A 24153-nucleotide genomic window follows, 5' to 3' on the forward strand; every position below is an offset into this window, starting at 1 on the left:
TTCAGGCCTTGAGATTTATATTTCTATTTCTTTGCAGGCCAGGCAATGAATCAGCAGTAGAGCTAGCCTGCTTCTGCAGTCTTCCACTTTTCATGCTGTTCTTCGGCTTTGTTCACTTTTGGATGTTGGAAGTGATGGCAGTTTGGAAACGTGGTATTTTCTGTCAGGTCAGTGAGCCAAACCATTGCAAGGTTTCATCAGACAGCAGTACTGTGTTGCGTGTTCATATCTGGCAGCTCTTTTTTGTCCCCTTCCCTGTAAAGCATTGCTGTTTGCTGCAGAGACAGCCTATTACTCCTTTACCTCTCCAGCTCACCCAATGCTGCCAGCTGGTAGATGTTGAAAAATAGTAATTTGTCCACCTTGACTGAAGATCCTGCACTGGGGCCTCTGGGCACCATGGTGTGGGGCTCTAAGCAGCAGGTCAGATGCAAGACACCTCCTGTGTTTAGCAGGCGTGAGCCCATGGACACTTGGGCACTCTAGGGATTTAAATCCTTTGGAGTTAGGTGATACCTTGTAGGTTAGGTGAATGGAGGTGTTGTGGTTTAACCCCAGCTGGCAACTAAGCACCACACAGCTGCTCAATCACCTCCCTCACAGTGGGATGGGGGAGAGAATCAGAAGGGTTAAAGTGAGAAAAACTTGTGAGCTGAGATAAAGACATTTTAATAGGTAAAGCAAAAGCTATGCACACAAGCAAAGCAAAACAAGGAATCCATACAACACTTCCCATCAGCAGGCAGGTATTCAGCCATCTCTAGGAAAGCAGGGCTCCATCACGTGTAGCGGTTACTTGAGAAGACAAATGCCATCACTCCAAACATTCCCCCCTTCCTTCTTTATCCCCCAGCTTTGTCTGCTGAGCACGACGTCATATGGTCTGGAATATCCCTCGGGTCAGTTGGGGTCAGCTGTCCCGGCTGTGTCCTCTCCCAACTCCTTGTGCCCCCCCAGCCTCCTCGCTGGTGGGGTGGGGTGAGAAGCAGAAAAGGCCTTGGCTCTGGGTAAGCACTGCTCAGTGATAATGAAAACATCCCTGTGTTATCAACACCGTTTTCAGCACAAATCCAAAACATAGCCCCATACTAGCTACTGTGAAGAAAATTAACTCTATCCCAGCCAAAACCAGCACAGGAGGCTTTAAATATTTCAGTGATGCTTGAATAGCAGACTTAGGCCCTGAACAAAACAGAGGTGCTTAGATACTGTAAAGACCAGGGAATAAATTCTAAGCAGTGGGAACTGTTATATTTCAAGGTTCATACAGCACTAACAACAGTACTGGGACTTTAGTGGAATAGATATAAGAGTAGTAAAATGGACAATTAAACTGGTCTCGTTAAAGGATATGCTCCTGTTTTTGCATGTCAGCCCTGCACCTCATGCTCCCAATGCTTGTTACTCATAATGAAAAATTTCAATACAGAACTCGGATCCCATGTTGCAACTGAATGAAATTGCTTCATATCATTGAGAATTTCCCTGCCTGGTGATTACACAGGAACAGGACAGAGCCCTTAGGATGCTCACTTGGAGTTATCTTGGATTTATGCAGCTGTTTGTGGAAACCTGCTCTAGTCAGACTGCTTGGAGTTGGTTTATGCCTTTACGAAAGATGTGTGGAACAGTATGCAGGGCCCTATCAGGAGAAAACTACTGGCCAGGGAACATATCTTAGTAGCCCTCTGGGATGGCTTCACACAGGAGTATGGGGTGGGAGACCGCTCTCCCTGAGGCAGCTGAGAGGAAGGCACTGAGGCAGACAAGCCTGGTATTTCTAAGGAAAATGCTTTTACAAGAAACCAGTGTGAACCAACAAACAGCTGGCCTAACATTTCAAGACATGGGCCACTGGTTGGACTTAATTTGAGGATATATTAGTTCAAGGTGCTGATTGTGACTGCTTGTGTAGCCAAGCCTTGAGTGTTGGGCATTTAGAGCCTTTCCAAGAGTCCTTCATGGCAGAAATCCCACGTGCTGCGAAGACCTGCTCTCAGAAGAGATGGCAGCAGCTGATCGGTGCCTGCTTTTTCTAGCGCTAGGCCCCGCAGCTTTACTGCTGTCAGCTAATTTATGTTCATACGGCATTAGCAGCTGGAGGCCCCTCAGGGCGAGGACCTCTCTGCCTGAGGTGCTCTGCAAACCCCTGCATGGCCTCAGCATCTCGCAGTTTCAGGGTCTTCTTCAAAGGGCCTCGATAAGGAGGGGAAATCTTTCAATGCTTTTGGTCCAGGCTGGGTTATGCTCAAGGCAAAGGTGTGTCAGTGTACTTGGCTTCTCCTCATCTCATTGTGTCTGGCAGCCACAGGAGCCCACAGAGCAATCAATCACCCACCTTTGGGGAACAACCACTCTGGGCCACAGCTCTAACAGAGACCGTTGCAGTGCTCAGTGGGAGCAAACTTGTGTACAGTACTCAAATAACCGTGGTGTCCAGCACAACACCTCATTAGAGCTGGAATGAGGGCTTGTTCAAGTGCTTTTTGAAGGAGCTAATGAGGTTTGGCATTCAGATCAGCTTATTCTCAACTCTTGATTTGCTGCCCTGGGTAAGCTGCTGCTTGTGGTAACTCTTGTTTCATGGTTGAGCAGCCCTGCTCTGCTGAGAAGCAGCCATTGTAGGAGCTTTTGATAGGGACATTGAACTTTTAAGATCTTCCAAATGAATGCTGAGGGCACAACTTGTAAAAAGAGCATCACGTGGGCGATGCTTTTCACGTTACATCTTTTGTCTGTGCTTCTTGCCATGCACAGTAAATATATGAGGAAGCAAGTTTGCTGGTTCAGAAATTCCTCAAAATGGTAAGAGAAAACAGATTTTGGCTGTGTTATCTTGCTTGGATCATTGTGCAGAAAGACACAGGAGCACTTCTTGTGACCTGTGTGTCTAACCTAAGTGGCTTTGACACCAAGAACTTAGAAAAGTGGGGAGAGATGCAATTAGTAGCACAGGGACCTGCCTTGTGATTCTCCTGCAGGCCTGGGGAAACTGCCCAGGTCCACTGGGTGATGGCTTTTTACTCTGCATAAAAACTTCATCCTACAGATGCATTATGGCCCTGCAAGCTGAAATCCTCTGGCCAAAAAAAACCCAAACAACTGTCATCACTCCAATTCCATTTTATCCTCACAACTAGCCTCTGGCTGGTGAGATACTGGGTTCAACCTCCACAGTGGCTCCAGTCCTGACAGGCTCTGTAGGGTTGTTGGAATCAGCATGTTTCACATAACAATACTGTATGTTTGCTGTGCTGGGAAGCCACCAGAGAAATAGCTTGTTAATTGGTAAAGAAAGTAATGATAGCATTAAATAATCTCTGTTTTCATTTACTGGGTGCTAATGATCCAAAGAAGCTGAAAATCCCAAAGGATGCATTTCCTTTTGATTAACCCAGTAGAAGGATGACAAGGAGTACAGTTACTGTCTATTGAAACATCACCAGGGCCTGGAGCTGTTCAAATGCAGCTGCGTTCCATTTTTTCTTCTTCAGAAAGCCATTTTCTAACACTTTTTTTCACTCAGCAGTGAACCACTGCTACTGTTCTCCTCTGTACAGAGAATGGCACCAGCTTGTTTTCCATGCTCCTATCAACAGTGGCAAAAGATGGATCCTGCACACCCAGTGCTTCCCCCAGGCTGCAGGCAAATTGCTCTGCTATTATCATTTGGGTTACAGTGGTTTCAGTGCAAGGGAGAAAGGGGTGGCCCTATATAGCTGTACATTTGGGGCTTTCCATATCATGTAGCTGGCCTGAATTAGGTACTATGCCCTGAATTTAGGCAATCAAGTCTTTGGGGGCCATGGAGGTGCCATAAGTAATGCCCTTCCTAATTATGCTTTATAGCATGCTAGCATTTAGGTAGGACAGACTGGCAGAGGAACAAAACTGAGGCATGGAGAGCCTGACTTTGTGTAACAGGGTTAAGTCAGTGGTAGAGGCAGCCTCTGTTTTAGCTACAGGATACATTAATTTCTGGTACTTACTGCTTTCTTTTGGGCATTTTTAATACCTTAAGCAATGGGACATGCTCAGCTTCATTTAGGAGGTGATCTTAACCAGGCAAAATTGCTGCTGGCATATTTCTTAGATATTCATCCTATGCAATGAGACCAAAGAAAATATACCTTAATCCCTGCTTTATGTCCTAGTCCCACTTGCAATGATACCTCTATCCCTTGTTTTAAAGTACAGTCCAAATAGACCTATATTTGTATTTTTAAGGGTATTTAGTGCCTGCCTTTTGTTGAAAGTAATGGGAATTAGGCTCTAAAAGCTCTCCAAGCACCTTCATTCACTGACCTTAAGCTGTCTCTGTGAATTTATCTAGACTAACAAAAAGAGTGAAAGCCAGAAGTGGGTTAACTGTCTCCGCTAACTCCAGCCTTTCTGAAATCACTTGTTTTACTCCAGATGAATGCTTTGATAGTTTTTGAGCAGAGTTAAATCTTTTGGGCACGGGGTGGAGCAGCACAGGGCCTTGCTCCAATACGAACAATTTCTATTAAAATTTGTTTGAGGATGCCATTTTATCTGATTGTAAGTTTGATTGATAGCAGGGTACCTCAAGTCCTTGTACAGCGTTCCTTGTTATTTGTTTTAAGCTTACAGAACAAATTAATAGGGACCTGCCTTTGCTTCCACTGAGTGCAGAGGCATTTTTCCTTCTGTAATACTTTAACTGAACTGTGTCTGTGATTGATCCTTCTGGCTGCACTGAGCTACCATGTGATAGTCGCTCTGTTTGCAGAGCTTTGGAGGCACCTGTGAGTGGATTTTCAAAAGCGGTTCACACTGGCATCCTTCTGTACTTACTGACGTTTATAGGAATTTTACTGCTGGCTTACCATTCTGACCTCTGATCCTAAGGCACGCTCTGCAAAATCCCCTCTTACCTCTCACTTAGGCCATAAGAAATGGGCTGATATGTTTAAGGAAGCCCAAGTCCTGTATAGTGACTAAAGTCTGTCAGAAGGTGAAAAGAAATCTCTATAGAGAGTTTTGAAGTGAAAGAAATCAAACTGGTAAGGAAACAGACTGCAGGGACTGAAGCTGATGAGTGTCACGTTTTGCTATAGTACTAACCTGAAGGGCTAAGCCTAAACTTCCTTTACTCTCATATACCTGTGCCCTATAACACTGTCTACAACTCCACTGGTCCTGTGGGATGTGCATTTGTTGATGTGAGCGTGGCATATAGTTTCTGGATAGCTGGCATCCCTAAATATGCGTTATGCCATAGCCTCAGGCTTTCTGAGGTGCTGCAAGTGCTATAGGTAACTCAGCAACACTATAAATGCAGGCAATTTAGCTACAAGGGCAGTTGTATCAACTGCTTTTCTCCTTCCTTTCCCACTTGGTGGCAGATCTGGCAGTATTTGGCTTGTGTTTTAAATTGTGGCTCAGAATTACCCATGGATGTGTGATAAAATCTTACCTATCCCTTTCTATGGAAAAAAATCTTGCAGATGGGTGGAAAGTGCTAGAGAATAGGGGTTACACACCAGTCTCCAGTATTGTTAGCCCGGTGCCCCCCTCCCCCCCCAAATCCAGGTACATTTGTATTAAAAAGGAGCAAATTATTCTAACCCCCATTTTTTTGGTTGCTCTTGGGGCAAGTCCAATGTGGCCTTAAAACTCTTCGTTATCAAATGTGTGAAATGATGCTCCTGCTGCAGCGGCAGTGCCGAGTTCAGTGGGAACAACTCCAGCATGCTGCACTGGGGCCAGCAGCAGTGGGTGCGGTGAGAGCCTTGCCTCTGCTGCCATGCTCATACAGCCATGGGGAGAACAGCTGCTGGGGCGGAGTTATGTCTCCCCCATTATGCCGACAGCAGTCTTCCTCCAGCATTTGGACTTTGTGGCCATGATTTTGACAGAATTTGGAAAATGCATAGCTTGAATATATTTTTATGCTGTTTTAACACCACCTGACTTGAGCAGTTTCATATGCAGGAACCCCTGTATGCGGGGCAATGCCAGGGATCGGTGGCTGTCACTTGCACTAGCAGTGTTATTTTTCCATATAGGCTCCTGATGCTGCTGGGAAACTCACCAGCAGTTGTATCAGGCCCAGCGACCAGCGGCACATCGAGTAGACTCTCATCTGCAAAGAGCCCCTTGCCTCCCCTGCCATGGAAACACAAGATGATTTCGCAGCAGGTGAAGGGCTGCAGCAGACCGGAGACTTCTTCATCCAGGGCTTGTTGCAATCCCGTTCCTGCAGCCTTTGCCTGGAAGATGTTCGCCTACAGCGGCCGTGCCACTGCCCAGGAATGCTGCTCGGCTCAGGGAGGCAGAGCGTGTACAAAACCTGCATTCAAAGCGCTGATCATGAGACCCTGGAGATGCTGGCAAGTGCAGCAGCTATTCTTCATGCTGTACAAGTGTATCTTCATGCTGAGAGCCCAGCCTCAGAGGCTGCGTAGTGGGGAGGATATTGGTCAGGACAAGGGGTAGGGAAACATGCTGTGTATAATTTTGAATTTTCAGGAACAGCCAAGATGAGAAATTCTTTTTTGAGGCAGGCCATGTTTATGTTGGTTTTGAGTGTCTCTGCAGTAAAGAAAGTAGGGAATAAACCTGTGTAATAATGAAGCAGAAAAAAGGAGACTCTTTGGATGGACAATTTGCATCATACAAATACAGTAATCAAATAAGCCCACTGAATATTGGGGACATCTAATGCAGAGTGCAAACCTTCTTTTAGTATAACACCTGGTGAGTCATTGTTTGTGTCTTCCTACTTTCTTTATTGTGATGAGAAAGAAAAAAACCAACAAACCCCAACCCCAAATTGACTGGGAATTACAGAAACAAAGGACTTTCAAACTAGTTTTGGAAAGCTTCTACTTCCTAGACATTGCCAAATCCTAAAGACTGTTGTGGCTTGCCTGCCCTTTGAAAGGAAAGGAAAGGAAAGAGGTCCGTAAGTCCTGGCTGGGCCACTAACGGAAATGTATGCGAATTAGTAGAACGTTCCGTTGCCGTAGCGCTGGAACTGCGGTTCCTCCCCAGGCAGACCAGGCTGCAGTCAAACAGACAGTTGTAGCGGTCAGGAGTGCGGGTCAGTGCTGGTATGTATCCTGGTTTGACTCCAGCTGGCAAATAAGAACCACACAGCCGCTTGCTTCCTCGCCCCTGGTGAGATGGGGGAGGGAATTGGAAGGGTAAAAGTGAGAGAATTCATGGGTTGAGCTATAGTTCAATAGGTAAAGCAAAAGCTGCATGTGCAAGCAAAGCAAAATAAGGAATTAATTCACCACTTCCCATCAGCAGGCAGGTGTTCAGCCATCTCCAGGAAAGCAGGGCTCTATCATACCTAGTGGTTACTTGGGAAGACAAAATACTATCACTCCAAACACCGCCCCCCTTCCTTCTTTATCGCCCAGCTTTATAGGGTGAGCATGACTTCATATGGTCTGGGATATCCCTCGGGTCAGTTGGGGTCAGCTGTCCCAGCTGTGTCCTCTCCCAACTCCTTGTGCCCCCCCAGCTCCTCGCTGGTGGGGTGGGGTGAGAAGCAGAAAAGGCCTTGGCTCTGGGTAAGCACTGCTCAGCAGTAACTAAAACATCCCTGTATTACTGAGGCTGTTTTCAGCACAAATCCAAAACATAGCCCCATACTAGCTACTATGAAGAAAATTAACTCTATCCCAGCCAAAACCAGCACAGTGTGTTAGTCTTCTATGGAGAAAGGGTGTCTGTTTTTACCTCTCTATATCAAATGCTGCAAATTTGAGTATTTGTACTGTCCTTATTTTAAGGCTAAGTACCACGCCTCTGTTGCTCTGTGCTACGGGACCTTTCCCAGATTCAAACCCAGATACACAGCTCTGCGAGGTGGAAGCATTGATTCGAACTTGCAGTTTTGTGGCAGTAGTTGGATCACTGAAGAAGGTGAGAATGGAAAGGGGTTGAATATGCAATGGTGGCCTCAGCCAAATGGAATCCCCCCCCCCCCCCCGATTTCAGGGAGAAATGGTCCTTGGAGGTCAGTCCTCATGTGCTGGCTCTGTGTCAGAATAGGTGGCTGGCAGAGCTCTGCAGATGATCCTGCCCTCCTCCAGTGGTATGCATGGCATCACATCTCTCTGTCACTAGTTCATTGTGCTTTCTCCTTTATCAACAGTAGCCAAATCACTACTACTGCCAGCCAGGACAGGGCCTGTGGCCCAACTGGCTATAAATTTGGCATGGGAATGAGATGTGAGTTCTGTTCCTATCGTTGCTATCAATATGTGGTCTTGCAATAGGTGAATTCCCAGTTCTTCCTCTGCTTGCCCATCAGATCAGACCTTGGGGATGGGATGGTGCTGTAGAAACACTGGCAAGGTCTGCCTACTTGCTGACATGTCTTTATGCTTTCCAGAAATAACCAGTAGCACCATGTGGGTCTATTGGTAGCTTTCACAGAAGCCAAGTCCTGAAATGGGAATCTTTTTTTCCCTCTTACCAGTGGGGCCTTCAACCTCTCTCTCCTGGCTTGCTAGCTCGATGCTGTTCAGAAGAATTAAACTGATGCTAGTTTATGAAAAATAAAACCAAACTGATCTTCTGAATGATTAAAAAAAAGTTGAATGTCTCACTTATTAGATGGGCTGATTGTAAATATGTGAGGTCAGCTAACTCACTTGTTCCTTTTTACCTGATCTACAGCTTCTTTTCAGTCCATATTAACAACCCAGATGAAGAAGCAGCCTAGTTCACAGTATGGAGATGGAGTTAGGAAATTTGTGCACCCAAGGGCGATCTCTCCTGTGCCTGGCTGGTTCAGCAAGGCTAGCATGCTTGACCTCAGCACTGGGGCTGGACGATCTCTCCCCCGCCTTTCTCACGAAGCCTTGACCCAGGACCCCCGAGAGAGGGATGTGAGCAGTGCTGCCCTGGAAACCATTCAGATCAAGGACAAGCTGAAGACAAGGATGATGTCTGAGGACCTGTTAGCCTCACAGAGAGGTAAGGTGGGAGCCTGCATGCTCTCTTGTGGAAAGAAGGGTCTTTCCCCAGCCTACAGAGGTAGCGCACATTCCCAGTGAACATTTCTCCCCTGCACGTGCCCCCCTGCGATAACCTGCCCAGCTCTCGGTCCCCTGTGTAGCCCTCCTGTTGCTGTAAGGGTGTACAACTGTGGGGCAGGGAGAGGAGCAGAAGGGTGTACGTGCAGGAGACGTATTCTGTGTAAGTACAGGTCCGTGGGCTCCCTGTTGCCTGACAAGAGCCTGGAGGACCAGGGTGTTCCTCTGGTGGCTCTGTGGAAGTGGGAAAGTATTGTCCACTGGCCTGCTTCAAGTGGCTGCCAGCATGAGCATGTTTCCCTGTGCAGTTATTTAGAAGTTTCCAAGAAATCTGTCCAATGAAATATCTAGCTTCAGGTGCTTTAGGTTTGTAGTGCTGCTTCTATTACGCTTTGTGTCTCCACTTTGCAGGCCTGACTGACTGCAGTGACTGTGAGGGGGTTACCCTGAAGCCAGTAGTTTCTAGGTCAACTTCCCAGAGGCTCCTGGTAACCTCCAAGCCCACGTCTCCCATCCAGAACAGCCTTCCTTTCTCAGAGCCCACCAGGATGAGCAACGGAGAGCAGGAGCATGGGGAAAACGACACAGGCTGTGATGACAATGATGGGAATAACAAGGAGCTGATGTCAGAGGGAAAAGGATATAAAGTAAGGAAACCAAGCCATATCACATGTGGTGGATCTTCAGTTTATTTCCTGTAGGCAGAGCTCTGAGATCTTCTTCCCCTGTGGTGTGAGCCCAGGGAAGTAGCTGAGCCAAGGAACAGCTCAGCTGGACATCATGCTTCAGGCTGTCTTTGCAACACGTGTACTGCAGACTTCATGTCCTCAACATCTATCAGTGGGAGAAGAGGTCTTTAAATAGTTTCTATGCTCTTTAATGGCTCCCGCTGTGTTTTATGATTGAAAAAACACCAGCAACCAGTCAGAGCAGCTAAATGTGTCTAATCTGGTCAAGCATGTCCTTCTACAGTTAGTGAAATACATGTACCTGTGAACCATCTGTACGTTGCAGTTACTGTTGCAGACCCACCAGTGTCTTGGTGGCTTTTTATATCAGCTCTGTCTGCTTTAGATGGAAAAAGATGTTTGCTGGAGCAGGCAGTCCTCCAAACTAAAGTTTAGGTTGCCTCAGCTTTTGAGTTGTACAGCTATGTCCTTCTGCACAGTTATCTTGAATAATATTTCTGGAGTTCAGCAGCTTCTGTGCAGCTTCATCCTCTCCCACGGGTCTGCCCAGGGGTAAGTTATGGGAACTGGCAATTCTGGCCATGGGGAATGGAGTCCAGACCCCATCTACTCAATTGCCTTTGCAGGAGGGGCAGAAGCTGCAGTTGTTTTTGTTTTGCCATGGTGGGGAGAAGGCAGATGAATAACAGCTTTTGTAAACAGGATACCTAATATAAGGTTAGCGTACTTTATTTCAGCCCTGCAGATAGAGGGCCAAATGTATCCCTCACGTTAACTCTGTTGGTTTCACTGGAGTTTGAACAGGTCCTGATTTGGCTCTTTAGCTGTAACAAGAATGAAGGGATACTAAGGAAGGCTATGCGTTTGCCCCTGCTCCCTCCACCCCCCTTCCTAGCCATGGCATGGGGAGCCTGAAGTAATTTCGGCAGGCAGGGAGACCCTACACAGAGCAGCAGGGTAGGGAGCTCTGCTGAACTTCATAAATGACAGTGAGCTTGAGATGATGGATTGTGTGGAAGCTGGAGAGAACCAAGCATCCTGAGAGCACATTAGCATCTGGGCCGAAAGGCTGGTTGGGGACTGTAGGAAGGGCAGGAGCAGAAAAAATTATGGGCTTGAAAAAAGCGAGTTTTGACAGCGTGCAAAATGACTTTGTGGGGACTTGGCTGGAGTTCAGCAATGGTTGGTAGGCGCTTTAGGGACAGCGAGAGGATAGTGATCTAAACCCATTCCCATACCATCAGAAAGGCTAATAGAGGCAATGGCACCCCAGAACATCCTTATGCCAAGCAGACGGATGTCAGGTGGGAATGCAGCCACTGTCAGAGAGGTGAGCGAAGGGAGAGACCTGGCAACAGTGTGGGACATGGTCTCTCCCTCACCACTTTTCTTCCCATTGCCCATCCTAGGCCAAGCTGCTCCACCAGTTTTACTTTTCTTCTCCTGCCAAGTCCTAGCTAAAAGCGTGGCTAAACTTTTTGAGACATCAAAGGGGGAAGGCTGGATGCTCAAGCTGAGTGCTGTGTTCTACTATTTCCAGGCTTCCCCGCTGCCCTTCCCTTGCAGTGGTGGAGATGGGAAGAAGTCAATGAGAGTGGCTTTGATTCCCCCTGTCTCCAAGCCAGCAAGACCATCTGATGGGGCTCCTGGCAGTCCTGCAGTGCCTCTTCCAAGCTCTCAGCACCTGGTTTTCCAAGAGGGTCTGGAGATGAGGTAAGCCAAGGTGACCGCCTCTCTAATATGCCATTCACCTCACACTTCTTGTCTCTTGAGGTTGTTTTTCACAGTCAGCTTTCCAATATGTTTACGCAAACTTCTGTGCATTCACAATTTTTTCTTATATATGATGATCCAGCACAATGTCAAAACCAACATCATACACTCTAAGGGCAGGGGTGGGGGGTGTGTGGAGGAAGCAGGACTTAAGAGGACCTTAAAAGCAGGTCCTCTGCTGGACTCTGATACTGATTCATTCTGTAATCTTTGTGGTGCCATTTGGGAACTGTATTCCATGGATCTGAATACAGCATCTGGTTTTGTGTGTGATCTTTGACTGCCAATTTCTGTACCTGCAAGAATATGTTAAGGCAAATATTGGCTATTGTATAGCTGTCTGCAAATTCAGATGCTGCTTCTGTAAATGTCAGTCGTAACTTCTCTGTGTCGTGTCTGGGCCTTCACTGTGAAATGAGAGCCCAGATAAATCTCAGTTTATAGATGTATAATCCTATAGATGTTTAATATTTACATATGGTTTTAAGATCAAAGGGGGCAAGGTGCTAGAGAACAGTTACAGGGCTGTAACTGATGGAAAGATATTTGCTTGGATATGCACGGGGAAATCTAGCTGTCAACCTTATCCTAGTTATAACAATAAATAAGGAGTCATAGAAATATAGTTCCAATTTAAAAGCTTCAGCATGGCTTTTAAAGCGCAATCTGAATATCCTTACCTACCAGTTGAGTTGGAAAAACCCCTTTTTCTTCTTGAAAGAGCAGGGAGGTGTAATATTATTCTCAGGAGACAGCAGTGGTATTACCATGTGTAACCAAGATACTCTCATCAGTTGAAGTCACGACCAGGCAAAGTTAGGCTTCTGCAGCAGTATAAAGGTAGCTGCCCACAATACAGACTTATGACTGGCTTAACATCTCTTGCTGATTCAGAAAGGATGTATGTAACAGTGAGCCACTTATCTCCAAAAGGAGAGACAGCAAAATTGGATATTTAAGGCCCAAATTGAAGAATGACTCCTGTGTTTCAGCTGGAGCTTGATGAGCTCTGTGTGACTCCAGCAACTGAAAGTTTAATGGCAATTAATCAACTTTGCATATTGTTGGTTTTATGGGTTGCATTTGCTCCTTCATTGGAACGACCATGCTAAGAAAGTTTGCCTCCTTTAATGCTATCCCCCCTTTCTTTTTCTATCTCTTCATATATTCTTTTATCCTCAATTCTCTTAAGGCCAAGATCAGGCAGAAGCAATGAAGAGAAGACCCTTGAATCTCTAGGTAGGTACAAGGCATGGCTGTCCTAAAATGACAATAGGAATCCTGACCCATGGGTGGCATTGTGAAAGTTTGGTTGAAAACCATCCTGTTACTTTTTTTAATTCCTTGGTGTGCTCAGACGGCTCCCCCAGAACCCAGTCACTGGGAAATGTGCTCTGGTGATCCAGTGAAAATGACTCCAGCATGGAGTTATGAATGACAGGAGCTGGAGGGGTACCTTGGGGCCCTGGAAATGCACAGTAGGAAAAGAAAACATTCCTCTACCTCATGCTCATACCTTTTATCCCCCTGCACACTCTCTAATGTCATGAAGATTAGAGAAAGATGAGGCATTTCACATGAAATGAGAAATGTTCCCACTCCTTCCTCCTACACTTGAAGGAGAAAACCTTCCATTGGTGCAGTTTCTGAACCAAACCCTTTGAGATCTGAAGTAGATTCATCAATATTGCTTATTTTTGCACTGGGAGAAATAGTGAAACCTTGTGTGATAGGAAGTCCTTGTGAATTTTCCATTTCCAGAGAAAGAGACTTAAAAAAGGATCCAGCCTATGCAGGATCTGAGCTTTCCATCCTCTTAAAGCACAAGCCTAAACTAAATCCTGAGTAATGAACTGAAGTTTCCTCTGTGCAACTCATTTACTTCAAACCACATATGCTAGCTTTATGATTACAAATCTTTTCCCCTACTCTATCTGCATATGTCAGTATTGCAAACTGAGGCTGGGGTAGGAGATGCCTTCTGGCTTCTCCCCCTCCCCACCTTGCATTATTACTAGTAATAAGACTTCTGCGAGACAAAATGTGGTGTCTGGTGCATCTGTGTTAGCCAATACTTTTAAGTTGAAAACCTCAGTGACACCATTGCTGTCCCTTTGCCATCTGTGGGTTTGTAGTGATAGGAGAGATGAGAATTTAACAAATAATTTTGCTGGTGCAGAAGAAGGCATAAGATCCACTGGTCCCTTAGCTCAGTGTTAGTTCCGCCAAATAATCATTCCCAACAGGCTTATGGGAATGATTCCTTTATTACTGGTATGCAGCTAGTATGCTGGATGCAACTAGGGAGAAGTACTGCTGAGTTAAGTAAGGTGACATTTTTGCTGGATACATTCTGGACTAGAAATGAGCTATATTGTTAAACCATCTCTCTCTTTTATTATTGATCTGACCATTCTGCAGGGAAAAAAATCCTGATTTAAGAAAGTTATTCCTTTTTTACTGCTTGGCTATCACATGATTTTATCATCTGTGAAGCCATGTTAGGAATTATTAGTTCTCTGAGTTTTAACAGCTCTGATGTGCAGAATGAGCTGCACTGTGCTGTTCCCATTAAGAAAATCAGCCTTTAGTCAGGCTGCCCAGAAAGTGGGCTGATCTGCTGCCATTTAGAATGAAACTCCTTGGGGAGAATGAATTCTCTAACCTCAAGAACACAATTCTGGTTTTGGTAACACTCTAGCAATCCTAAGCTTTTCTCTAAATGCCCTCTAAAATATTCCAGCGAAGAGGAGGAAATGTTGATTCTTACCTCTACAAAGGCATATAGCCATTAAAAAGCAGGAGTTCTTTTAGTAACTAGGAAGAAGAGGATGTTTACTAAAATCAGAATGGATAGGAACAGATAAGAACCTTTTTGGCAAGAGCAATCTCCATCTCTCTGCTCTTCTCTATCAAACACAGCTAGCTGTTCACCAGAAGCCAAGGGCTGAGGCCTTTATCATGCAGTAGGTTTGAGTCTGATGGCCAACAGAGTAATGTCATTTCTGCTGCCAGTGCAGTATGGTAGTACTCCATCTGTTTGGAGAGGTCATATGTACCTCGCTTTTCTCATACACAAGCTATATCCATGCCTTATTAGAGCTCCAGACTCTGGAACCCGTCTTGCCTGTTCTCAAGCATCTACCTGTTGGTGGCATGAAGTCTCCCAGACGTTTATGTGAACCCATGCCCCAGTTAACTGGCCTCCCACCCAGCCAGGCCGAGAAGATGGATCATCTCATGAGCGCTCCCCTTCTGAGTGATGACGACTTGAAGGACAGCAATGGAAGGGTAAGGGCTAAGGACAGGGGTAAGCAGGCTTCCTTTTCAGTGAGCGTTCAGTGCTTAGCACAAAATGTCACTGAAAATCATAGTCTTCCTCTCTTGGGGAGTGGATTCTCTTGGGAATACATTTGAAAGCTGCAGAGCAACTGCTTGAGCATTTTCACTGGTACAGAAGTCACTGGTTGGGAGATGGCGCTAAGGTTATGCAAGAAGCATTCTTTATGTACGAAGGCCAATTTAGAGCAGATCTGAATGGCAGAGCAAGTTACACATCAGCGAACATGTGCAAAGTGCATGCTTGGAAGCACAGAAGCAAAGATTATAATATTGAGTGTAAGCAAGGCTGCAAAATAAAATGGGAGAGCTTAATTTTCCTTGGTTACCTTTCTTGCTGTATCTCCCAGCCCTCTCATTCTCAATTTTTCTATTCATTAAGACCAATGTTTCTCCAACTTGTTTTCACATGACTCCTTTTTTGGACTCATGTGTTTTCAGAGAGCAACTGAATCCTTCAGAAGCAAGGAAGTGAGAAGCAGCTGCAATTACTGGCCGTGAATGTTAGGAAGCAGCAAATTACCTCTCATTGCTGGTTATTGCAGATAGTTTTTATTCCCCCACCCTGGCCTGAGGGAACTGAACTGCCTGTTCGCTGGTCATGTGAGCTCTTCTTACATCTTGGAGCATTCCTGACTCTCTTAGTTCGAGCAGGGCTTCCTGACATAGATTGAGAAACAGTATCTTGGACCAGTGGAAAGTTACAGTAGTAAAGTGTTATACATAACTTGGTGTAATTGTATGCCACGGTTAGGAAAGGAGGAGTTCTTCTGAAACTATTGGGATGTATATGGAGCTTCATTAAAGACTATGACACTATACCACTGTGTTCCTGATGAGGTGTTGTGTATGCTTTGTGTATCTCTCTTTATGCTCCATGGTGTATTTCCTTTGCAACTAGATCCGTGTTACCTTGTCTAAGTCAGCTCAGAAGAAAATAGACCAGAAGCGAATGAAACAGCTGGAGCTATTGCGTAGAGAAAAGGAGAAAGAGAGAGAGAAGGAGAAAGAGAGAGAGAAGGAGAAAGAGAGAGAAAAGGAAAAGTCCCTGCAACTCCCTACACAGAGTGTTGACCCTGGGGATGCAGCTGAAGAAAGTAAGTGGTTGCTATAGTTGTAGGCCTTTTTGTTCACTTGCTTGCTATTTGCATAGTGGTGCAAGTGTCTATGAAATCAGACTGGAAGGCTGTTACACTTGCATCTAAGTGGAAATTAGAAGAGAATTTATTTCCATTTTCCAAAGGAAAATACAGAGGTATGAAGTGTCTTGCCTGTGGCCCACACTGAGTCAGTCACGGATTACCACCTTCCCCCCTTCTATAAAGTCTTTCAGGCTAGATAATTCTGTCTTGCAAACTACATTGGGGCTTCAGACTCTCTAATTGAGAGTAGCCTCCAGGAAAAGCTAATGGATGAGTCCAAAAGAATGCTTTTCAACCAAGGTGCAACTTGGAAGAAACAAAATTAAACCATTTCTAATTAAAACACAAAAGATCTTGCTCACGTGATAGGACAGATTATCCTGGTCACACCACTCCTTGCTGAGGAGCTTGCATTGCAGAGCCATGCTGGAGCCCTTAGCCAGTGCTTATGTTTTACCCACACGAGCAAGCAGTGTTACTGACTTAATTGCAGCTGACGGGCTCTGATTGTACTGCTGCATGCGCTACCACGAGTGCAGTGGCAGGGAACTTAAAAGTCAGCACTCAGCCCAAGGGCAATGACAAGGTTATCTGCTCTTTTTCTTGCTATTATTTTGTGAAGTGCTGATGAGGAGTGCTGAGGTGGGAGCCCCAGAAATGTAACTTCTCTATCCAGCCTCTGAAACAGGAAAGCAAAAGAAAAGCAGTACTGAGTTTTCCTCATTCTTAGGGAAAGCATCACTGCATTCAGTTTTAAACTAAAAGAGGGTAGATTTAGGTTAGATATAAGGAAGATGTTTTTTACAATCAGGATGGTGAAACACTGCAACAGGTTGCCCAGAGAAGTTGTCGATGCCCCATCATTGGAGGTGTTCAAGGTCAGGCTGGACGGGGCTCTGAGCAACCTGCTCTAGTTGAAGATGTCGCTGTTCATTGCAGAGGGGTTGGACTAGACGACCTTTAAAGGTCCCTTCCAACCCAAACTGTTTTATGATTCTGTGATCACTGTCCCACATTAGAATGCAACTGTTATTTATGCTTGGAGTTGTCTGGGACAACAAAGGGATGTTACCTAGCTCCAGCAAGTTTTCTAGCCCTTTCCAAGCCTGTAGCCACCCTGTCCAGCACTCTTCACTTACAAGGTCCTTTTCAGCCTCTGCAGGTTTGGGGCCACCGCCTGTCAATGGGACAGATTTCATTTCCCCCAGCATGAGCAATGCACGTAGAGAGCGCGTTGGTAGTGCCTTGAGGAAGCGGGTCAACAGGCCCTCACTGCCCAGCGTGCCTGTCATCAGAGAGCGTGGCAGCTTCCCACGCAAGTCCTCAGGTGAGCCCCCTCTGCTGAAGCCCCCACATCAGCTCTTTCCTTGCACAATGAGCACAAACTGCCTCATTCCTCAAACACAGGTAGGATCTTGGGTCCAAAGCCTGTCCTGAGGACTGAAAGCAAACTTGCTTTGGATCCACTCCAGCTTGGTGATACTGGAACAATTAGTGCTTACAGATCCATTGGAAAGCTTAGCTGAATAAAGTAGTGGTAAAAGCCTTAAGCTCTAGCTTTTGCCCATACCGATAGTCCAAAATATAACACTGGTGCTGGGAGGCAGCTGTAAGTGCAGGGCTGAGCTCCGGTGAATTCTGGCAGGGTGTGCTAACTGTACACATATGCGTACCACCATGACCAATTAGCCACTCACCATCTTGGCCCTCTGCCTGTGCTGCTGTCTGGCTCTCCAGCCAGCTTTTCTGCTATCACAGCAAGGGTTGTCTCTGCATGGAAATTAGTGACTTGGTACAATCACGCTATTGCACCTAAAAGTGCTTAATGGTTTCTAGCCTCTCTCATTCCACCGCCTGCAATGCAAGCTGGGAACAAGCAGTGCCTCTTCTGTCACCCCACCCAAACACAGTGGCTGTGTGTAGCAGATGACATACAGGAGAGGCTGCCTGGTGCTCCCAGGCTGCTTGCTACCTGCAATAAATCTACAGCAGATAGCAAGTCCATAGTGATTCTCATCTCTCCTTTGTGGGTAGCCTACCTCGTGTTATGATCCTGAGTAGTGTGAGTTAAGAAAAAGGGAGCTAGGAATGATACTTTGAATGCTCTTTTCTAGTGATGCTACTCTGATTTTCAAAATTGACCAGAACTAGCCTGACATGGCTCTCCATTCATATTGAATATAGATGTGTATATCTACATACTCATGCAGAGACATCACTCATGTCAGTGACAGTGATATTGGTGACATCCAAATTAGTCCCCATCTGAATATTTTTTGATTTTACAGTTCCTCCATCCTCCATACTTTGTAGAACACGTGAGGTAGCATAAAACCCCTACAGAGTCCATAGCAGTTCATCCAGTTTCTGTGCAATATTTATACTCAGTACTTTTAGACAGCTCAGATGTTTTCATCTACACTTTAGAAAATGAGCTTTTGAGTGCAAGACATGAAATTTTTGACCTACAGTGCTTTTGATGACAAATAGGTTTCATAACAAATGCATTTGTCATCTGATTTTTTTTATACCTTGTATATTTATCATCAAGAGAGTGTGTTTGCCAACAATTTGCATCTATATTTACATATTTTTATTCTCGGTTCACATTTGGAAGGCTTTTTTGTCACAACTATCTACACTAGAAATTGCTTTTTTCCACAAGAGAAAGCTTAGGCTTTGCACAGTTTGCAAACAAGTACATTTGATGACAAATAAATTTCACCTCAGCATCTTCAAAATACAGCCAGTGAGTACCTCTGAAATAGTAAATATTCATAACGCTTGGAAAATAGCAAAATCCATAAACTACTACTTTCCCAATAGTATGCTAAAATGTGTGTGCACTCAGCTGCCTGCTGTCTAGAATATTTGAAGTAAATGGAAACAGAGGCACTGTCAGATTTAGAGGGTCAGGTATCACTGTTCCCTGGTGGTTGCTCCCTGGGGATTCACCCGAGCCCAGCGGGACTCAGTCGTTCAGGCTTGGTGCTCACTGGGGGCAGCTGGAGGTGTTTCCTCAAAGTTACAGGGTGCCTCTGTCCCCAGTGCTCCAGGTAACAGGGAGGTGATACAGGGAGTTATGTGCATATTTCAGGAGCTCATTCCTGGGGTAGCAAGTCTCGCTGGGTGGCACTGGCTCCCAGTGTGTGAGCTCGGTGGCACTAGGAAACTGCAAGCTGGCTGTGGTACCTATAGGGACTTGGGAGCTGGCTCTGTGTGTGCAATTTTCAGGTTTACACAAGAAGCTGGTGCCCAGCTGGGGGTGACTCGGAGGTGTCTGGGTGCTGGGGAAAGCAATGAGCCAGATAGCAGGGAAGTCTGAACCAATGCCAGTTTGCACCCGTATTTAACCTTGGCTGGGAGATTAAGTTGCAATCTGCTTGGTGGCCGGGTGCCTTGCCCGGGGATATGCGAAGCTGGTGCCTGACCCTCTCCTTACAGCGATCTCGCTGCCAGCCATTGCTCTGGACGTCCTGGAGGAGGAAGATGAGCCAGAGGGTGGGATCGCGGAGGAAGCCAGACCCTTCCCTCACCCACAGCAGGGGCTGCTTGATGCACTCACATGGCTCAGCAGTGATGACTGGTAAGAAAGCCCCCTGTTCGGTCTTTCTCCCTCTAAATGTAAAGCTCAGTTAGAAGCAATTACTTCTAGTGCCTCTGGGCCCAGACAGCCCAGATGTCCACAGGGAACTAGTGAAACCACTCCAAAGCAGTCACAATATAAAGATGTGAGAGCAGCCTTTTATTTGCCTTGGTCTGTAGCAGTGCTACAGCCGCAGCAGGTCCATGCTGTTTCCTAGCTTTGTCTTCTGGTCCATGTAGCTGCAAACAAAATCTTCAGGGAAGAGAGAAAGTTGTGGAACAAGATTTGCTGGCTGAAGCCAGAAGCATGATGGAAGCTGTCTTGAGTTTAGAGATTGGGGGCCTCAGGTCACTGGCCCAGGTGGGACTGATTAAGGATTTATCTCTGCTCCTGCTGCTGGCAGCAGGAGACAGGGCGTCCCTGTGACCTACTGCACCTACGTCCCAGGAGTGCCTACGGGGAGTTCCTATTTCTGAGAAACAGACTGAGACATGGTGCAGAGTTCCTCAGCCTGTCATTTCTCCTGAAGGGCTCATGGCAAAAGATAAGGAAAAAAAAAAAATCCTTTAGGAATCTTGCACTTTTAGAATTAAACTTTTTCCTCCTTGCTGCTTAATATGGGCCTAAGATGTTTTGTTGATAATCACAGTGTGTCCTGAAATTAGACGCAGACAGGAGGACACTACAAATTTCAGGTGATACTGGTTGTCTTTTTGATTTCTGGGTCAGCATACACTCACTAGGGCTCTGTTCATACTGGGATAGCCATGAAAAATCTCCCATGATGCATCTGCTTGTGCAATTGCTTTGTTTTGCACCTCTCCCCTTTCTCTTCCCTGCTCCTGTCTGGTGCCCTGTGAGGTGCGGAAAGCTGCTGCAGGTGCGTGGGGTCCGGGTTACATTCAGGGACCCCAGTGGGGATGGGTCCCTAGTCATGCCCTGCAGCCCTGGTGAACCCATGATGCGTCATGTGCCTTCATGTAGCTCAGGTCCTTCACAAAGAAAGTGCTGAAAGAGACGTGGTTTTACTACTTTTAAATAACATGTTGCTGTTGTGGGTGTTATTTTAAGTAGTGTTTTTCTGGAAAATCCAGCATTTTGGCTGTTCTTGCCCAGGTGTGGAATCTTTTAGGACACACTGCTTTTTGTGGCAGCAGGGGTGGAGTGGGGTGGTGGTGGACATGGCGACTAGATTGCAGAGTGCAAACTCAGCTATGGAGTGGCAGTGCAGACTCTCACTCCTGAACTGCCCTCTGGGGATGGCAAAGAGGGAAAATGCCCAGTAACAGCCAGGCAGGACTGTGTCTCAGAGACAGGGTACAGAGAGGGTGCAAGAAACAGAAACATGGCACAATGTCCCAGCTTCTAGGAAGCAGTGACACAGGGACTTTGTGTGCCAGGGATTTCAGAAAGGCTGTCTTGTTTAATGGCCACAAATTAACCCATCCCCTCTGAAACCATCTATTTGCCTTTTGGATTTATGTATGCTTTTGGCTGCCACAGCATCCTGTGGCAACGAGTTCCGTGATTTAAGTAAGTCCTGTATGAGAAGCACCTGCCTTTGTTTGTTTGAGCTGACTCCCTGGTAATTTCAGAGGGTGCTGCCTAGTTCTTGGGTGGTGAGAAAAATCAATCTTTTTGGTAATTGCCTTTCAGGGAGCAGAAGATGAAGGGACTCTTCAGTGTCAGACGCCTGGCTATCTGCCACTCAGAAGTCCTTCTCTGTAGACTTCATGATGTTTCCTTGGCAGTTACCAAGGAGGTAAGAACATTATGTTTAATTGTGTCCCATGTACCTTGTACATGGGGTGTAAAGTAGATATGTGCTTATTCATTTACATGTGTGCTCAGTGTCTGCCTTCATTACTATTTTTAGACCTCATTTTTCTAATAGCTACGTCACCTATCTATATGATCTGTCTGTACATATAGCTATATTTACTGGTATGTAGGACATCTCTTCTCTTTGAGCTAGGTGTCATTATAATGCAATATACAAATGCAGAAACTGAGACGCTAATCAGGTGATTTGCCACAGCCCAACTCTCTGCCCAAGCTGTAATTAAACACTGCAGCTTTTGCCTCCCAGCTTCCTCCCACTTCCTCCTCCTCCCCAGCATCCTGGGGGATTGACTGCAGGTTTTTATTTTCCAGTGTTTCCTGATGATGGCTTCTCCTTCTTCCTTTCTGTGTGCGTTTTGGTAATTTGCCCATTGATCTGTTGCCTCCGTGCGCCGATGGAATTTTGCACTGCAACCACTGGGTGCTTGGAGTGGCCTGGCTGTGGGGTTTGCAGGGCAGTCGCACACAGCTTCACTATCTCATCTCTCAGTTAACAGAGAGGTCTCAACCTCAGCTCCTTAACATCTGTGGCTATATTTCTGACTTGGCACTTGTCTCTGGCCTGAACCAGCTGCCTTGTACTCTTATTACATGATTGCCAAATATATTGAATTTTCCTTTGCTGGCAGAAGACAGTAAGACTTAGTTAATTTCCATGAAAATCAGTCCCCCTATCTAATATTTAATGACATTGGAGGCTTGAATGCCCCTTGGGTTGTTGGACTCTTCAAACCTTTCTGTTTAGATATGCAGGACTCAGATTCTCCCACTCTGATATCTGGGTTAGGAGAAGCCCTTTCAGCTTAGCTCATCTGATTCTTATATCACTTTTGTATTTCTGAGGAAATTTCCTCCTCTCTGTTCTACACATTCATGTGCAGAGACATCTTTCAGCTTTCATTTCATTCCAGTCCCAGATTTTGCTTTCACAAGCACTTCTAGCATTTACATGGTTCATTTTTATTAACAGGCACAACTAAGTCCAGCAGAAAGAATCACTGGTCTGTCCTTCAAAGTATCTTTCAAATGAAGCACATGACTCTGAGATGCTTCTTCCTTACCCTTGTGGGGAGAACCTTTTGGAAGCAGGGATCACTCCAGAGCAGCACTGAATGCTGTAAAACCCCACCGATTGCAGCTGTAATTACATGTGATTTCTAGGATCCTTAAGTGCCTTAAGTCCAACTGCTAGGGTTCTCCTGAGTAGATGAAGCTGCAGAAGGGCTCAAGTTCCTGCTGTGAATTAGTCTGTAGACTTGAGCCCATATCTTCTGTTTCCTGGTTGAGTGCTCAAACTGCCAGTGCTGCAATTTTTGATAGGAGGAAACTACTACTTTTCCTCTATCTTGTCTTTATGAATTGCACCTTTATAGTTTAAGAACAGCCCTTGCTTTAATTTTGTTGTTTGTTTGTTTGTTTTCAGTAAAAGGGCCTAAAATCAAAGCAGTGTACATTATGGCTAAGTAGCACAATTTGTTCTAGGTGAAACAATATTTTTAAGCCTGCAGCCTCGTTAAAATTGTATTGTATAAGTGGGCCTGAGGCCAGAGAAGAAGTTGGTATCAGAGTAAGTGTGTTTTTATTCTTGTAGTCTTCTGCTCTTACCATGTTCTTATGTTCCACCTGGACACAGCAAGAAGTCTTGTTGTTTCCTCGGACTTTTGTCTAGGGGAACTGATTTTCTTTACAAGGTGATTCTTACGTTTCCCCTCATGAATTCCCCAGGTGAACAACCGCCGCTCAAAGGTGTATCGCTTTGCAATCAGCACTCTTGGAGAGCTCTTCAGGACCATGACGAAACACATGGACCACGAGGTGGATGAGGTTGCTCAGGTCTTGCTCCAGAGGATGGGGGATTCCAACGAGTTCATTCAGAAAGCCGCCGATCGATCCCTGGGGATCATGGTGGGGACCGTGACTCCTGCACGAGCAATGACTGCTTTTATGGCTATTGGAGTCCAGTACGTTCTTCTCTTAGTGATATCCTTCACCTTAAATTGTGTGATAGGGGGAAGGGATGGGAGGCAGAAGGGGAATGATGGGAGGGAAGGGTCATTTCTCCTGCATCCTCTGTGAACTCGGTGATTAGATTCTCTGATCAACCTCACTCCCTTTCTCTTGTTATCTGGTTCTGCCCTACTGCAGCCTATTTGTTCTCACAGTCTGTCAACATTGCCTAGATGTGGTAAATGATGGGGAAGTGAAAGTCCCTGTAAAGGGTGGTGATACAGCCTTCTGGCTTTGTGGGAAGAGGGACAATGGCAATTCCAGCAGTGAGCGCCCTTTGATATTTCATGCTAACCACAGAGGCCCTGGGAAAAAACATGCATCATCATTATGCCATTAACTTGAGAAATAAAGACGCTAATTGCTGGGACATGGAGCACGTCGGGGAGAACCCGCTACGTGTGGCACAGCCTGCTCAGCAGGTACAGCTCCTGCTGAGAGGAGTCTCTCTGACTCTCATGTCCTTAGAGTTCCACTTTCTATTCACATTGAAGCTGCATGTTAGCATTGAGATGGTGAGTCACTTTACAGGCGCCTTCACAGGCTGGCTCCCATGGGATAGCTGAAGCAAATGCTGCCTTAAAATATCAGTGCTGTGCCTGATAGTTTCAAATAGGCACCTTCTAGAAAGGACAACCTGGCTAAAATGACTGCTACCTTTCCCTCAGCTTTTGAAAAGGGTAAAACATTCAAATGCACCTCTTGCCCCAAAGAACAAACTGGCTGCATTGCTGGATATTCTGTGGCTTCGTGCC

General features: G+C 45.8%; 1 protein-coding gene across 10 annotated transcripts in view; it reads left to right on the forward strand.

The window, feature by feature from the left end:
- The window catches only part of TOGARAM2 (TOG array regulator of axonemal microtubules 2), a 52526-nt gene that overhangs the window by 11942 nt on the left and 16431 nt on the right, over positions 1 to 24153 (forward strand). For 7 of the 10 annotated variants that reach the window (XM_075042459.1, XM_075042457.1, XM_075042463.1 and 4 more), the window contains 13 exons: positions 38 to 167; positions 6033 to 6356; positions 7770 to 7902; positions 8662 to 8961; positions 9432 to 9667; positions 11250 to 11422; positions 12675 to 12721; positions 14583 to 14773; positions 15723 to 15918; positions 17117 to 17290; positions 19408 to 19549; positions 21206 to 21311; positions 23117 to 23352. In XM_075042459.1, coding sequence (XP_074898560.1) covers positions 6138 to 6356; positions 7770 to 7902; positions 8662 to 8961; positions 9432 to 9667; positions 11250 to 11422; positions 12675 to 12721; positions 14583 to 14773; positions 15723 to 15918; positions 17117 to 17290; positions 19408 to 19549; positions 21206 to 21311; positions 23117 to 23352 — 2153 coding nt within the window. In that variant the 5' untranslated portion in view covers positions 38 to 167; positions 6033 to 6137. Of the gene's footprint in view, positions 1 to 37; positions 168 to 853; positions 1008 to 6032; positions 6357 to 7769; positions 7903 to 8661; positions 8962 to 9431; positions 9668 to 11249; positions 11423 to 12674; positions 12722 to 14582; positions 14774 to 15722; positions 15919 to 17116; positions 17291 to 19407; positions 19550 to 21205; positions 21312 to 23116; positions 23353 to 24153 lie in introns of all 10 variants that reach the window. The other 3 variants (XM_075042461.1, XM_075042462.1, XM_075042465.1) reach the window with 3 other exon arrangements.

The sequence above is a fragment of the Buteo buteo genome, chromosome 12, assembly GCF_964188355.1.
Source record: "Buteo buteo chromosome 12, bButBut1.hap1.1, whole genome shotgun sequence".
In the NCBI taxonomy this organism is placed as follows: Eukaryota; Metazoa; Chordata; class Aves; order Accipitriformes; family Accipitridae; genus Buteo; species Buteo buteo.